We start from the raw sequence: 16,627 nt of genomic DNA, 5'->3' as shown, positions 1-16,627 counted from the left end.
AGAGAAAATGAGAGAAAAAAAAAGTTGTCTATAGCCTGGTTTTAGCAGGCTTACCCGTGTTGGGAAAACCTGCGTGCACTAATTTTGCTCGGAAAGGTTTTACAATAGATCCATGGGGGTAACACAGAGGTCCAGCCTCAACCCAGAACCGCACCTTGCGCTCAGTGATGATGAAGTTTCCAAAGTACCAGAGTCCAGTCATTTTATTTCATTAAAATGATGCATCTGTATATTTGGGATGATTTAATCAAATAACGACGATGACATTATTATCTCTACATTGTTAACTTGTAATTAGTCTGACATCGATTTTAGATCCGGCCGAAATAGTTCCGTCTGTACGGTGTTTCCTGACGGACAAATAATAAAGAAACACAGTCTGTCTCGCAAACATCCGCTGTGAGCTGCAGGATTATGAAAGCATGATTAGTGACTTTATTTAACTGCGCCAGTGGAGACACGCAGCCAGATGGCTCAGTGTAGATGGCTTATTTAGGACCTCGGCTGGGACCATCACGCATCTTTACCCCCACTGTGTCCGCGGTCAGACTGCTCGGGATGGCCGACATGGGTCTGTCGATGAGTCGGTCCTCGCTGGAGCGGCTCGACTTTGACAACCTGGCTCTCAGGAAACTCCCCCTGGACTCATCGGAGGAGCCAGGGGTGCGGCAGGTGAAAGGAGCGTGTTTCTCCCGGGTGAAGCCGCAGCCGCTGACCAAGCCCCGGTTCGTGGCGGTGTCACATGAAGCCCTCGCGCTGCTGGGGCTCGACGGGGTGGAGGTCATGAATGACCCGCTCGGGCCGGAGTATCTGAGCGGGTCCAAAGTCATGCCCGGATCCGAGCCCGCTGCTCATTGCTACTGCGGCCACCAGTTCGGCCAGTTCGCGGGCCAGCTGGGCGACGGGGCGGCCTGCTACCTCGGCGAGGTGAAGGTGCCGCCCGGACAAGAGCCCGAACTGCTGCGGGAGAACCCGAGCGGCCGCTGGGAGATCCAGGTGAAAGGAGCAGGACTGACCCCTTATTCCAGGTACAAGAGATTGTTTTTTTTAATTGTCGGTTTATTTAGTGATAAACAATTTGTATGAAATACACAGGGCGACATGGGGAAAATGAAATGCCTTATCACAATATTTTTGACCAAATACCTCGATATCGATATTGTGACGATACTGTAGGGCTTACTTCGGTGGCACTGAGGGTCAATACATAACATTTTAGAAAACACAGCATTTCTTTAAACACAACAACATTTGACAAAACAAAACAGCATTTCAGAAAACTCAACATCATCTTGGGAAACACTGAGACTTGTTTGAAATTTTTGTGAAATATAGTGTTTTGTGGAGAGTTAATGTGTTTTGTGAAATGCCATTGTGTTCAGTGATAGGTATTTAATGAAATGTTGTGTTTCCCGAAATGTCATTTTGTTATAGCCTAAATGCTGTGTTATCTGAAATGTTGAATTTTCCAAAATTGTGAAGTGTTTTGTGAAATATTGTAGAGTTTTATGAAATGTTGTGTTATGACCCTCCAGGGTCCCCGTGGTTTACTAATAGTGTTTTCGCAAAGTATGTACATAAGACTTTGCAATGTGAATATAATGACTGTGTTGGTAAAGACAAACAATAACAGCTAGAACAGTCTGGCCTTTGCTCTGCATTATTGACTGACCTGAATTGTTTTATTAACTGTGGGGTTTATTGCCTCAGCTTTGCTTTGTTTGTCAAAGCACTTTTTAAACTGCGTTTTTAAAGGTGGAATATAAATAATGTTGTTATTACTATTATAACAATGCAGCCTTTAAAACCAGGAAAAGACACCTAAAATATTAAGATAACTGAATTCTCAGACGATGTCTTATAGGCTATCACAATAACGATTAAATATCTATATATTACCCAGCACTACATTACATGTATGAAACCAGGGAAAAATAATTTGATTTACTTTACTTTTTTTGAACGATATAAAGCAGATGTGGTTAAAGAGTGTATGATGAGTTTTAGAGGGACTTTAAGCTTTGGCACAGTTGAGTTGGATTGTCCAGCATAATCAGGCTGATGTACCTTTCTTTGTGACGATCTTATCTTTTCTGTCCTCCACAGACAAGCTGATGGCCGTAAAGTCCTGCGCTCCAGCATCAGAGAGTTCCTGTGCAGCGAGGTGATGTTCTTCCTGGGTATTCCCACCACCAGAGCCGGCTCTGTAGTGACCTCTGACAGCAGGGTCGTACGAGATGTGTACTACAGCGGGAATCCTCGCCATGAGAGATGCTCTGTGGTCCTTCGCATTGCTCCCACCTTCCTCAGGTAAGCGCACCTTGTCCTCCCTTTCCTCTGACTTGGAGCTTCTCGAGATGTACACACAAGATTTGATTGTCTGAGTTGTGCGCTTTCTGAACAGGTTTGGATCCTTTGAGATCTTTAAGCGGGCTGACGAGTACACGGGTCGTCAGGGTCCCAGCTATGGACGAGACGAGATCCGAGGACAGATGATGGATTATGTCATTGAGGTGTTTTACCCTGAGATCCAGCAGAATCACCCAGACAGGGTGGAGAGGAACGTGGCTTTCTTCAGAGAGGTCAGAGCACAACAGTGACACTCTGTCACCCGACAACACACACATTTCAGCCAGGGAAAGGGCACTTGAGTATAAGACGAAAATGTTTTCCAAGGTTTACTCGAATCAAGCAAGTAGCCGATTCAAGGCCTGAAATTACAGTTCGGAGCCAAGAGCATTTGGATCCTCTTATCCTGTTAAGCTGCTGTGGATGCTTCAGTGACTGCATGTGCTGAGTCACTGTGACTGTCTGTGCTCAGTCACTGTGACCTCTGCTCAATATGAGATTAAGATGTTAACAAGGCATTAAACTCTGGATAGGGACGTTTGACATTTTCCTTATCTAATAAGAAGTTTCAGATGTTTCTGAATACAATGCACTTCTCTCATGTCAGATAACCATCTTTTTCTTGTTTGCAGGTGATGCGACGCACAGCTCGACTCGTGGCTCAGTGGCAGTGTGTAGGTTTCTGCCATGGAGTCCTAAACACAGACAACATGAGCATCCTGGGACTCACGCTGGACTATGGTCCATATGGATTTATGGACAGGTCAGACATTTGCAGAGCGTAAATTGATCCAGCAGTCATCTCTTTGTTCTGTATGGTTATTTAATTTTAAGTCAAATGAGCACATTTATTTTGATGCAGTAACTTATTCATGATTATCATGCAGGTGTAGGTTGAAATGATAGTGAAACAGTAATCATTATACAGATCTTCCAGGTATGAAGTCTCCATCGCTCATCAGATAACAGAAAAACAACTTTTCGTATCCTCCTCAGGTTTGATCCAGATTTTATTTGCAACGCTTCTGACAACTCCGGACGATACTCCTACCAGGCCCAGCCAGCTATCTGCAGGTGGAATCTGGTGAAGCTAGCGGAGGCTCTCGCTCCAGAGCTGCCACCAGATCGGGCCGAGGCCGTTATGGACGAGTACCTGGATCTGTATAACGGCTTCTACCTTGAGAACATGAGGAAGAAGCTGGGCTTACTGAAGAAAAACGAGCCTGAGGACGAGATCCTGATCACGGAGCTGCTGCAGACCATGCACAACACAGGTGGGAGTGGAGGATCATTATATAGTGAGAGAGCATTTAATCACATTTGAATACGCAATTCAGACGTACATGTACAACATTATTAATTTAAACAACATTTAAATAATCACTGGTGCAACATGGCATGCTTTTAACCCTTTCTCTTCCCCTCCTGCAGGTGCTGACTTCACCAACACCTTCCGTAGCTTGAGCCAGATTTGCTGTCCCACTGGGGGAGAAAGTGAGGGAGATGAGGAGCTTGTCAAGAAAGCCACAGACTTCCTGCTGGAGCAGTGCGCCTCCTTAGAGGAGCTCAAGGCTGCCAGCAAACCCACTATGGACCCTCGGTGAGCTTTCCATGAATGCTGCATTCTGTGCAAACACAATATGTTTTGTCTATTTCATACCATCACAGTAAGGAAATGTAAATAAAACCCTGTTTCATTTTTTAGGATGATTAATAAAGATATATATGTCAGAAATAAAATGGTGAATGCAGCTCAAGAAACCTAAGTCAAACTTGCTGTGGATGTACATGGTTTCCAGAAGATGAATCATACCATTTTTGGTGTCCTTTTGGTCAAAATTTCTATCTGATGGAGAAAAGAGGTAACTCTGCCATGCTGTACTGCAGCACATTCCTGCTCCTCAGGACATGTTATGTGCTCATAATCCAGTTTTTAGCACCACGCGTAGGACTGAATTGGATTTTTTTTTTTTACACTACAAAATTAAAAGCATTGTGCCCAGACTGGTGTGATGCACTTTGCAGCCTCTGGGTGCCACTACTGGGGCTTTACATTATTGGTCTTGTATGCAGGTGTTTGTACAACGAATGATTCACAGTGCATCAGTTTGAGGTGTCTTAAAGCTGTAGTTGGTAACTTTTTTTAAAAAAAAGAACTTTTTGACATATTTGCTGAATCTATCATTATATCCAGACAGTAGTACATTAGACGGATAATCTAAAGATGTAAAAATTTAAAAATATATGTTCCTCTGCCTCCTTGTGTGCTTTTAACAGCATTTGCAAGAATCCACCACAACTGAACAAAACCAACCAATCAGAAGAGAGGATGCTTTAATGCAGCTTTCAGTCTTGTCCGTCACTGCTTGTGAACTGCAGTCAAACGAGGCAGCGCTGATCAAATATGAATTAAGATCACGTTACTGCATCGCCTGTTTCTTACCTCCAGTGTTTTCAGAAACTTATTTTAGTGTACTGTTCAGCTGTGAAATGAGAAAGTTTACTCCAGCCACTTGGCAGTGATTTATTTTGGCTCAACTGTTTTCAATATGGCGAGCTGATCTCAATCGTTCTGTCTAAAAACATCTGAGGATAGAAATAGGCGATGCTGTAACAGAATTTTGATTCATATTTGATCAACGCTGCCTACTTTGACAGTTTGACCGCAGTTCATGAGCAGTGATTGACATGATCGACGGCTGTGTACGAGACTCATGGCTCTGATTGGTTGTTTTCATTCAGCTGCGGTGGATTCTTGAAAATGCCATTAAAGGTAACAGGAGGAGACGGGATAAGATTTTTTTCACAGACTAACTGCCTCATATAATACTTAATGGATAAAGTGACAGTTTCATCAAATATGACAAAAAGTCATTTATATTATTTTGTAGCTTTAAGAAAATTGTAATAGATTTTTTGGCCATTCGAGGAAAGCAGGAACAGCTGTAAACGCAATATTGCCAATACTGACTACTACTACTGGACTACTGGTCCAATATTCACTCTCCTATAGCTCTGTTTTAGCATCATAAAAGTATGAATAGATGCAAATTTAAGGACTTAAATGCTATTCATCCTAAACCCCGCTAGAGCTGGTTTACAATTTGAAAGTGACACCCTGGAGCCAGACTGTCCCATATGAAAGGAAACATTACCATCTTATATCTGCCAAGGTTGTGGTTTTACAAAACAATGCTAAAGAAAATACAAAATTTCATCATCTGCCATGTACAGTATTGTGTGAAAGGCTTGTTATTATGTGTCTTTGGAAGCCAAAGAGGGAAGATTGTATGATATACACAACAGATTTAGAGTAATGAGAGTAATACGTAACGCGTTATGTGAATTCCTGCCTAATCTAATCTTTTTGTGCTTGTAAGTGTATTCAATGGAACAGGATGCAGCATAAAGATAATCTTTGTTTTGTTCCATCTTGTTACCTCAGATTCCCCATAACGAATCTAACAGCTGTTAAAACCAGGATTGCCTGCACTGGCAGCGCTGGTACTTTGCTCTCTCCAACATGCCAATAAAGATTATAACCATTATGTTTTCTGTCTGCTGTTGACAGTGAGCTGGCGATGCTGCTCTCTATGGCCCAGAGCAACCCAGCGCTGTTCCAGATGATCTCAGACAGGGCGACAATTGCGAGGCAGTTGGACAGGCTCAGCAGACTGAAAGACCTGATGGAGACCAGTCAGGAAGAGCTGAAAACCAAACAGGCGGAGGAGTGGAGCCGCTGGATCACACGCTATAGGTGAGATTCAGGGGGAGAAAAAAATTAATGAGCCGATTTAGGGAAGAAGGCAAGATATGTGAAGGAAATGATGTGAAAGAACAACAGCTGGTATGTAAAAGAAGAGGTAGAGGGTGGAAGAAGTGCATGGACCGGATGAGAGAGTTGTGGGTGGATGGTGATAGTGGAAGTGTGACTGATAAAGGCGGGGTGGACAGAGAGAAAGAAGAGGAAATGGGGTGTTGAGTCTGACATTGCTCCGCTGTCTGACTGGGTGTTTTGTGTTATCACTGCCGCAGGAAGCGTCTGGCTCGGGAGCTGGAAGGCCAGAGTGATGTGCAGGCCGTGCAGGAGGAGAGGGTGAGGGTGATGGACAGCACTAACCCTCGTGTGGTGCTCAGGAACTACATCGCCCAGAATGCAATTGAGGCTGCTGAGAACGGTGACTTCTCTGAGGTCAGGCTCAGATCACTGTGGTGCTCCTGGTGTTTTGTTTTGCGCAAGTGAAAGTTGATTTATGATACGCTTGTTTTAGTTTAGATAGTTGAGCATCTGAGCTAGAAATATTATTAAAATGTTACCAGGTAAAGTTTTTCCAACGACTCAATTTCTGCATTAAAGGGATAGTTTGGATCTTTTAGCTCTTTGAAACCTGGATCCTCTTTACTTTTCTTCAGAAGTCTTTTATAGGTTTTTAAATCTTTGGACCCTGAGCAAATTGGTGCAATTTCTTTCAAAAACATGAGGAATAATGCAACTTAGAAAAATATCCCACAAATTGAAAGAAATTAGTCAATTTAGACAATTATTTTTAAAAAGAGCTAGGTAAAAATGTCCAGTAAATGTAACAGCAGTACGTTGCTTAGCTTCCATGTCAGCACTGCTGCTGCTTCTCCAAACTGGGTGTGTGCCGACAGACATCTACTGTATGCAATAACTGCCTATGGATAAGTACTTCGCTCAACCCCACTGCAAAAAGAAATCCAAACTATCCCTTTAAGAGTGATTTAAATAAAGATTAGAATTCACCTAAGCTACACTAATTCCCTTTGCTCTCTTCAGTTTCAGTGTTTCACTTTCAGGCTTTTTACTTGCTCTCACTTCCTCTCTGTGCTGCAGGTCCAGCGGGTCCTCAAGGTGTTGGAGAAGCCTTTCTCTACGCAGCCAGGTCTGGAGCTTCCTGCGTGGGTGGGCGGAGGCGAGGCCGCAGAACGGGGGGAGAGGGATGAAGGAGAGGAGCAACAGCAAGCGGCGGCATCAACATCTACAGCCAGAAATCCTGTTCCCTATGACAGCAAGCCCCCAGCTTGGGCCCATGAAATCTGTGTCACATGATCTTCGTAAAAACTTCCCTGATTGTTCGCTGTCCTGCCTAAAATTATGAGAGCATATTGGTCTCTTAGTTCGTATTTTTTTACCTTTTATGTCTCTTCCAATCAGTGCACAACTCTCTATTATTTTGGCAGGCAGCGTTCAGGGAAGTTAGTATGAGGCACGACACCCCATACGCTACATAGCTGAACCAAAGCAGACACGGAGTGAGTTGAATTTTGTGGGACAGATGCATATAGATGAAAAGCTTTTTATTGTGTCTTAAAAAATGTTTTTTTCGTTTACACTCTGCTTAAAACAGGATGTTGCAGTCTGCCTAAACATCAGAAGTAACTTAATATGAAGAATTTGATAGATAAGGAGTTTTTAAGGTGAATTTACATAGATACACTTAAATGCGAGATGAATTAAGTGTGGAGAAAAAAAAAAGAAAAATTCAGTTTTTCAAAGATATCACACAAAAGATGACTATAAAAAACAACCAAAGACATTTTGGGGAAGACACATTTTCTTTTGATTTAAGGAAGGAGACCCTCAGCTTATTCCCTGCCTGCTTGGCGTTTGGTTATAGTAATTAATGACGACTCAGACAACAAGTCCTACAGTGACCTGTCTGACTCTGACAAACTGTGGGGTGTCACCTCAGTATATACCAAAAATAAGATGTGTGTGTGTGTGTGTGTGTGCGTTTGTGTGTGTGTGAGAGAGAAAGAGAGATAAAGCGATGATGTTTTGGGGCATGTATTAGGGTGAAAGGGAGAGATTGCACTTGATCCAATGAGCCGCAGTAGATAAACACGCACAAAATGTTCTCCTACAGTAGAAAACATTGCCTTTTGCAGCTGTCATAGTACCACTTCGTAGGCCACTAACATCATTTGCAACCACTTTTGTTACCTAACACGTTCAGCAAGCTTTGGAGTTGATTTACGGGATACTGCATGTCATTCATGACTGTTTTAGTAAACTTGTGACCATGCAAACTTCTCAGAGGAAGTTGTGGATTCAGTTTTGCCACGAGTGTGACACTATCAAATGTGGTTTTATAGAACGGATGGGGGGAGGGGGGCATTTCCACCATTCATGAGTTTGTTTTAACTATATGTTAACTAATGCCTCAACAGTGATCATCACTTGTTATATTTGAATCTGTTGCTTTGGCAAATTAATTCAGATTTGCTGTCAGAACAAGGCTTTCACTGAAAAAATGACAAAAGTGGACATTAAATGAGCAGTCTGTTTTTACCCTCCCCCCCAATGAAATATGTGGTTGAGCTCCTCCTCAGCTATAGCCTTAATATAGCCAAATAAACTGAGTATTTAATAGACAGTTTCCTCGTTATTTTGTGCCAAAGACATACCTACCATAGCTGCATGTTCATGAACTGGTCTGAACTCCACCTCCGCATTTCTGTGTTGCGTAACAGTTTTAATTGATGTTGCCATGATTGCACCTCTCTTATAACAAACAAATCTTGAAACTTTTCATCTTTGTGTAAATGTCACTCAGACCCAGCTCTGACATTTTCAGTTCGTTTATAACACTATGGTTTCCTTGTTCTGTTTCCTGGACGCATGACAAAGTATAGTATTTCTGTAACCGTGCAGCTGAGCGTCTGCAGCTCGAGGCGTCAGTATCGCTCATGTCCCAGCACGTCTCAAACATTTGCTTACTCTACTCATACTCAAAGCACTGCGGCGTAGTGTAAATGTTTAAATTCCAGCGCATTTTGCCAACCTTAAGGTCGCTATCCAAAGTGTGCGCACCTAACAACGCATTTCAAAGTCATATTATCAGCCCACTCTCCTGTTCCACACATTCCAGTCTCTGTTTCACCTTTCTATGCAAGCCTCCAGCAGGACTCGGGAGTGGCTTTTGGTGACCTCAGGGTGCGCCCTGAGCGGCTGACACGCAGAGCTGCGCAATGATCGAGGCTGAGCGCATAGGTGGGATCTGGAACAATGGTTGTGTAGCGACTGAAGAGCGAAATCATCCAAAGAATCTCTCCTAGACTTTTTATTTGATTTTTTTTTTTTTTTTCAAATAAAAAAAAAATGTCTAAGCGAGTCAGACTGGGCTATTACCGCCAGGAAGTAAACAAAACCTCATGGGAAGTACCGGAGCGGTACCGGGAGCTGAAGCAGGTGGGGACCGGGGCGTACGGGACGGTGTGGTAAGTGAATTCTGCATAACTGGTACAAGCTTTAACACTGGTTGTACAGCGGGTTATTAGAAAGCACGGTAACAAAGAAAGCGACGGAACAGATGGTGCCATACAGGCAGCCGCGCTGTGCCACAGCCAAACAAAAGAAAAAGTATCTGCGCTCCGCTGAACACATGCTGCTTCACTTCCTTATATGATGGAGACACTTGCACCGAAACATTTACCACAATCACCATGTCATCTTTAACCATCTCTGAGGTTATTGAATTGTGTGGAGCGAGTGGGTGCTTCCGGGTGAAATAAGTGCGCTTAGCCAAGTTTACACATACACAACAATGGAAAGCTGCTTTTCGGGGCACCTTTGTGCGCCTCGCAGCATGCGGCCCCTTTGTTATCAATGATTAACTCTGTGGGCGGATACTAAGCCGCCCCGACTGACTCAGTGCAACTTAATCACACATGAAAAACTCAGAAATTGTGTCAGGATACAAGCTGGAGATTGAGCCGCATGCTGCAACCATCACGGCTGAAACTGGATAGGCAGGGAGCGGTGTGTGTTTGTGTTTGTGTGTGTGTTTGTTTATTTGTGTGTTTGTGTGTGTGTGTGTGTGTGTGTGTGTGTGTGTGTAAGCAGGTTTGGGTTTATAGTGAACACTCCTGATGAGAGGATAAGAAAGGATGTAAAACATATCCTCTTTCTCCCCTGATCACACTGAAGTTCCTGTGGTTCCTGTGATTTGATTATAATTTCCTAGTCATTTTACTGATCATCTGATGTTCCTTCAGAGATATATTTCCTGAAGCTCTCTGGTGTATTTCTCACCCTCAGCTCAGCAGTGGACTCCAGAACAGGAACCAAAGTGGCAATCAAGAAGCTGTACAGACCTTTCCAGTCGGAGCTCTTCGCCAAGCGGGCCTACAGGGAGCTGAGGCTTCTCAAACACATGAAACATGAAAATGTGAGATTCAGCTTTATTAGTGCAAGATGTCCAGGCCCTTAGGGCTGCCCAGGACTATTGACAGTGAAGAACATGTAGCAGTTCTTTATTAAAGGTCTGCTGTATACAATTTAAGAGCATCTAAGAGCAGACATGGTTTATGATATTCATAACTGTCTTTATATTAGTTTGTAATCACCTGAAAATAAGAAATGTGTTTTTGTTACATTAGAATGAGCCAGTTTTAGGGGTGTTCCATCAGGAGAGACAAATCAACCCTGGTCCACCAAAATGTGCATGTGTACTTAAGTATCTCCTACTTATTCAGTCTCTGTGTCCAACTCTGTGCAGACTAATTTGGAGCAATGTTTAAGCGTTGCTTGGGCGGGAATGAGTAGGATTTTGTGGTGGCCCTCATTGCATCTTGCTGATAAAAGGGATGACGTTAAAATCTGCGCATCCACCCGAGTGTTGTATTTCTGAAGCTGATAAATATCCGTGACTACTGCAGAGTCATTTGACCTGGCTTTGAATGCTGATTGTAACCTTTCCCATAACGTACAAAAGCCAGATGTAAGCAGGTGCTACAGTAGCTCAGAACAGACAAACTAAACACTGGCTTTACATAGGACCATTTGCATTTTTGGCCACTGTATTTCTCCTAAACGCTTGGCACACAGGAGAAGTTTAGAAGTTTCAGTTCTGCAGCCTCACTGCTAGATGCCATTCAATCCTTCACACTCGACCTTAAATTAACCAAAAGGGTAATTTTCTGTCTGTTTCTGTCTGGTGCAGGTGATCGGCCTATTTGATGTGTTCACTGCTGACCTCTCCCTGGACAGATTCCATGACTTGTAAGTTTTTGGCAAACTTATTTCAAAGTTGCGTCCTGTTGGGAGGTATCCCCTGCATAATCTTTTCCCCTTCCCTCAGTTATCTGGTGATGCCGTTCATGGGGACAGATCTGGGGAAGCTGATGAAGCTACAGAGGCTGTCAGAGGAGAAAATTCAGTATTTGGTTTATCAGATGCTCAAGGGGCTTAAGGTGGAGAACTCTATTTTGATCGTACATTGCAGACAGTTTATGACTTAACAGCTTGAGTTTATTTGTTCTGTTGATTAAATCCAGGTTATATTATTTTATTGCAGTATATTCATTCTGCTGGTATAATTCACAGGGTAAGTTGGCTTTTATATATTTCCACCATGTATAAGTGAGATAAAGATTGTGTTTTTTAGTGTTTCCTGCACAAACATATACCCTCCCAATTTTATAACACTTTTGAATGGATTTTAGTGTTCTTGTTTCTTTGCCGCTGACTCACAGTCGTAGTTTATCTTCTCACATTCATTTGTGCAGGACCTTAAACCAGGAAATCTCGCCATCAACCAAGACTGTGAGCTCAAGGTACACACCCTGCTTAGCCAAACAAGCACAACCAATCATGTGTATTCATTTTAAGCTATTTAATTTATAGAGTTACAGTTTAAAATGTACAAACTGCAACAATTAAATCATCAATGCATTGTCAATGAATGTCACTGCCAGTTCTACGTTTTTAAAACATCCCTTTAAAGTCTTGTTACAGACCTGTCACCTCATTATGAGTAAGATGTAAATTTTGCCGTGTCTGTGTTTTTCATTTCGTGTTCTGTCAGATCTTGGACTTTGGTTTGGCGCGGCAGGCAGACAGCGAGATGACGGGGTATGTGGTGACTCGGTGGTACAGAGCCCCAGAGGTCATCCTGAGCTGGATGCACTACACTCAGACGGGTAATGAAGAGCTAATTAAAGGAAAAAACCCACTCACACACTGTCATCTTCTACCAATGTGTCATGTTCAGTGCTCCCCATTAGCACTGAGTCCTGATGTTGTGTTATGATGTAGCATCAATTACTTGTTCTAGTGTTCTTATTTGCCCTCAGCTCAGATTTTCGGCTTCAGATAGTGATTTACTGCATATCCCAGAATGACCTTTACAACCTCCAGTGAACAGACAGTCTTTTTTCTTTGTTATTCTAAAGATTTATTCCACATGACTTGTGGTTGCAGTGCATTCTGGTCTATCAAGGCTCCAGTCAATGCAAACATAAGTATTTATATTCTTCTTATATGACTGGATGAATTACTGAACAGGCTTATTGTAAGTGTCAGGGCACACCTGACCTTCACCTGCAAACTGCTTTTCGAAGAGACACATACCAACCTGGAAGAAATTTAAATTACCCCAAATAGATACAAAACGGCTAGACAGAGATGCAAATATTGGGTAAATAAGGGGGGCAAAACAACCACAACAACCACAAAATGACTTCAAAGAGATGAAAAGCAACTAAAACGAGACTAAAAATGACCATCAAGAGACACAAAACAACTTCAAAAAGAGGCCAAACAACTATGAAGTCTGTATTTTTTGCTCCTGTATAGGAGAGGTGGTAGGGCCTTCTGCATGTCTTTGCCCAGGAGCAGAGAAAAGCGAGTCTAGTAAGCAGCAGTAATTAAAAATGTCATAGTAATATATACTGGGAGAAAAATCAAGTGGACAGTGTGGTGTTTAAAAGCATCTTTGTTTAGTCAGTCTGGGTCCAAGACAGTCAGGTCTAACTTTAATAGATTTCGACTTACAAGATCTTGTTATTCCATAAAGGCCTCCCAGCTGTATACGCACAACATGATTTTATTGCATCTTTCTTATTGTGTAACCGTTTGGGACCAGGCAACCATATCAGCGATGAAACCTGTAATGTCATTCTTCAAACAAGCTTTGAGAATATTGGATCAGAAGCCAATTAAATAACACCATTGTAGAATTTATTTTAAAAAAAGTATAACTTACTTAGCTTTGAAAATGTTTCTAAATCTCCCATCCATACAATTGATTTGTCAGTGTGTGTGAATGGCCTTGCCCCAGAACTAGTCAGTCAAATTATTTTAAAATATAAGAACAAAGAAGCCCATACAAAGGGATCAGTTAATAAAGAATGCAAACGGGTAAAGCACAGGAGAGCATTTGGTCAGTACTCTTTTACAGTTAAAGGCCCACAGATTTGAAATACCCTGGAATAAAAGCATTAACAGAGTTTAAAGCTTTCAATACCAAGACAAAACTATGGCTAAAACAAAGGCAAATCTGTGAGCTAAGATACATGGGCTTATACAACATATGTATTTTCTTTTCTTTTATTTGATGTTAATTGTCATATTCATTCATTGTTGCTTCAGTGACTGTCTGCAGTGGTTGTTCATTTATGTTTATTTAATTGTTCTCTTTGCCTGCATTAGAGTGCTTTATTTCTTGAAAGCCTAAGTCGTTTGCAAATTAGCTATGACAAGAAGTCCTACATACATTGCATCTATCCATGGATAGAGCACTAAAAGGCTATACTGGGCACACGCCAAAGGCCCCAAAGGGTCAGGGGCTTCCCTGGCCCCCAGCAAAATGCCACTCAAATTAAGATGCACTGACCAGGATTACACTCAAGACTGCAAAGAGACACAAAAATACAAAAAGATGCATAACGACTACAAGGAGATGCAAAACAACAACAACAGAAAAAAGGCAAAACCACCACAAAATCTATGCGTCTTGCTCCTATTTAGGAGTCGTATTGGGGCCTTCTGCATGTCTGTGCCCAGCGGCCCATTGTGTCATAGTCTGCCCATGATTGCGTCAGTTTCATTTTATTAAAAATGCCTGCATGTAAGGGTCCCTATCAAATACATGAATAAATACATTTTTAACAAATGGTAATATTACATATCCCCACTAGGTGGTGGTCTCTTGACACCTCATCCTGTATTGCAGGTGCTTTGTTAGAAAATACATGCATCTTTTACTGCGGATCACTGGTCCACAATGTCCTGTAATTTGATGTTTCTTATGATTGTAACAGAGTGTGAATGTGTTCTGCTTTTTCATCAGTGGACATTTGGTCTGTGGGCTGCATCATGGCAGAGATGCTGCAAGGAAAACCTCTTTTTAAAGGCACCGACCGTATCCTTTATTGACCCCTCTCCACTGACATGTTACAGACATTCACAGAGCTAAAAGACAGACAGAGGAATCATTTTTCAATGTATAATTTCACTGTTTTTCCTCTTACGTTGTTTTTAAAAAATGTCCTGTTTATGTGACTTATTGTATTTGATCCTTGACCCCTGTTCCTCAGACCTAGATCAGCTGACTGAGATCATGAAGCTCACAGGAACTCCAACTCAGGAATTTATATCAAAACTAGAGTCTGAGGACGTAAGTTCAGAACATGCAGCGCAAACAGGAACCGAGATACACTCCCTGATTTTGTTTGTGCCCCCAAAACCTTTGAATTTTAGAAACTGGAAGCTCAACTGGGCAAAATCGGTGGGTTTGTGCTGCATTAAATGGATCAATTTCTTCTCTTAGGCCAAAAGCTACATCAAAAGCCTCCCAAAAGTGGAAAAGAAAGACCTTCAGAAGGTCTTTCCCACAACTAATCCACAAGGTAGGACGTGCTTAGCCCTTTAATCTGATCCATTTTTCACAGTCAAACAGTGATTTGACTTCCTGTTTCCACTCTTCCCTCAGCTGTGTCTGTGCTGGAGCGCATGTTATTGCTGGATCCGGAGAGCCGAGTAACCGCTTCAGACGCTCTCAGGCTGCCTTACTTCAGCGAGTACAGAGAACCGGAGGAGGAGACAGAAGCACAGCCGTACGACCACTCGCTAGACAACACAGACCAGCCCCTGGATCAGTGGAAACGTAAGGATGACAGGGGAGGAGGAGCTGCTCCACTGATTATGGTGCAAGGAAGCAAAAAATGGAGGTAGACGAGGAAGAAGAGTCGAGCTGTTATGTTTTAATGATCAGTGTCCTGCTGTGCTTCTCTCTTTAGGTCACACCTTCACAGAGATCTTGACCTTCAAACCAGTTCTGCCAGATTCCAAAGAAACTGCGCTGTAAGACACAAAGAGTCGGCTGTGCTGCGTGGGGCCAAAACAAACTTCCATGTCTTTTTATCTTGATGTCAAGTGAGCGTAATGAATGCCTGTGGATCTAATTCACAATTCTATTATAAGTGCAAGTTCCCAAGTTTTGGATTTGACTTTCAACATCATGTTGGTCCAGAGGCTTGTTTCCTGACTTTAGCGTCAGATCTTTCATGCACATCCTAATGAGCTGAAGATGCTGTACATCACGTAACACTATTCTTTGATAACTAAGTTATCAAAGAATTTTGTTTTATATTATGTACAATTTCAGTTTCACTTCTGTGGTACCTATACCTTGTAAGAGTTTGTTGTTGTTGTTTGTTTATTGTTTTTTTTTTTTTTCAGAATAAATCCTACCAATTTGGTTTAAAGTTCAAATCAGATAATTTCACATTTTAGCAGGCAATATTGTAGTCAAGCTAACTCTTCTAATAATTCTAGATGTATCTTGGTGAAATTTGTTGTTTAATGAGGTTGCATCGTTTGAGCCATTTGCATCAGTAAAAGCAAAATATGAAGGTAATACATCAGGATAATGCATCACCCTGAAATGAAATGTAAATTAATGAGAATTACTTCATGGACAGTATTTTTCTTATTTCCATCTTGAATTATGTTGCCTTCCCCCTTAGTGACTACATGTCCTTAAAAGACATTAGATTGAATGTCCTTGTGTGTGTGTGTGTTTGTGTGTGTGCGTGTCTGTGTGTAGTCTACATGTCCTCTCTGACCTCGTTATTCCTCCCAGTGGCCTTAAAATAATGAAAAAACAAATACACTGCTGAGATGCCAATCACACAACATTAATCCCAGCAGGTTGTGCACAAACATTCACATTTTAATTTTTATACCAAAAACAGATTTTCAACTGATTATGTTGGGCTTGTTTTTCTTAACACAGAAAGTAGCACAAAGCACATTATATGTGTTGATTTGTAGATTCATGTTTCTCATGCATTTTTATCATTAAATATTCTCTTTGAAAATTGTGCTTGTTTTTTCAGTCACCCAGCCATACTTTGTTTGCGTGTTACTTGTGTTAAACAATGGATTTTGGCTTATGATGTGTTGTTCAATAAAGAAGTGGTGTAACAATCAGAGGCCAAGATATCCTTATTTTTAGTTTCTAATATGGGC

The 16,627-nt window shown here is 41.9% G+C and overlaps 2 protein-coding genes across 2 annotated transcripts; both read left to right on the top strand.

Moving 5' to 3' along the window:
• The first annotated feature begins 375 nt into the window (after window positions 1-375).
• selenoo1 (selenoprotein O1) lies at window positions 376-8,743 on the top strand. Its single transcript, XM_042496850.1, has 9 exons — window positions 376-1,028; window positions 2,107-2,310; window positions 2,405-2,582; window positions 2,982-3,112; window positions 3,346-3,623; window positions 3,781-3,949; window positions 5,921-6,106; window positions 6,385-6,541; window positions 7,205-8,743. Exons 1-9 carry the CDS (start codon window positions 484-486, stop codon window positions 7,427-7,429), a joined length of 2,073 nt encoding a protein of 690 aa, XP_042352784.1. The 5' UTR covers window positions 376-483; the 3' UTR covers window positions 7,430-8,743.
• Window positions 8,744-8,818: 75 nt separating this feature from the next.
• mapk12a (mitogen-activated protein kinase 12a) lies at window positions 8,819-16,588 on the top strand. Its single transcript, XM_042496851.1, has 12 exons — window positions 8,819-9,591; window positions 10,412-10,541; window positions 11,316-11,374; window positions 11,454-11,565; window positions 11,670-11,699; window positions 11,881-11,928; window positions 12,180-12,294; window positions 14,445-14,516; window positions 14,692-14,771; window positions 14,925-15,003; window positions 15,087-15,260; window positions 15,394-16,588. The coding sequence occupies exons 1-12, from the start codon at window positions 9,473-9,475 to the stop codon at window positions 15,459-15,461; spliced, it is 1,086 nt and encodes a 361-aa protein (XP_042352785.1). The 5' UTR covers window positions 8,819-9,472; the 3' UTR covers window positions 15,462-16,588.
• The last annotated feature ends 39 nt before the right edge of the window (window positions 16,589-16,627 follow it).

The sequence above is a fragment of the Plectropomus leopardus genome, chromosome 11 (assembly GCF_008729295.1).
Source record: "Plectropomus leopardus isolate mb chromosome 11, YSFRI_Pleo_2.0, whole genome shotgun sequence".
Lineage (NCBI taxonomy): Eukaryota > Metazoa > Chordata > Actinopteri > Perciformes > Serranidae > Plectropomus > Plectropomus leopardus.
This window is presented reverse-complemented; position numbering and strand designations above follow the sequence as displayed.

Coding starts and splice junctions, on each gene's coding strand:
- mapk12a (XM_042496851.1), top strand. CDS start 9,473: ATGTCTAAGCGAGTCAGACTGGGCTATTACCGCCAGGAAGTAAACAAA. Junction 11,929..12,179: donor ACCAAGACTGTGAGCTCAAG/GTACACACCCTG, acceptor GTGTTCTGTCAG/ATCTTGGACTTTGGTTTGGC. Junction 15,004..15,086: donor TCCCACAACTAATCCACAAG/GTAGGACGTGCT, acceptor CTCTTCCCTCAG/CTGTGTCTGTGCTGGAGCGC.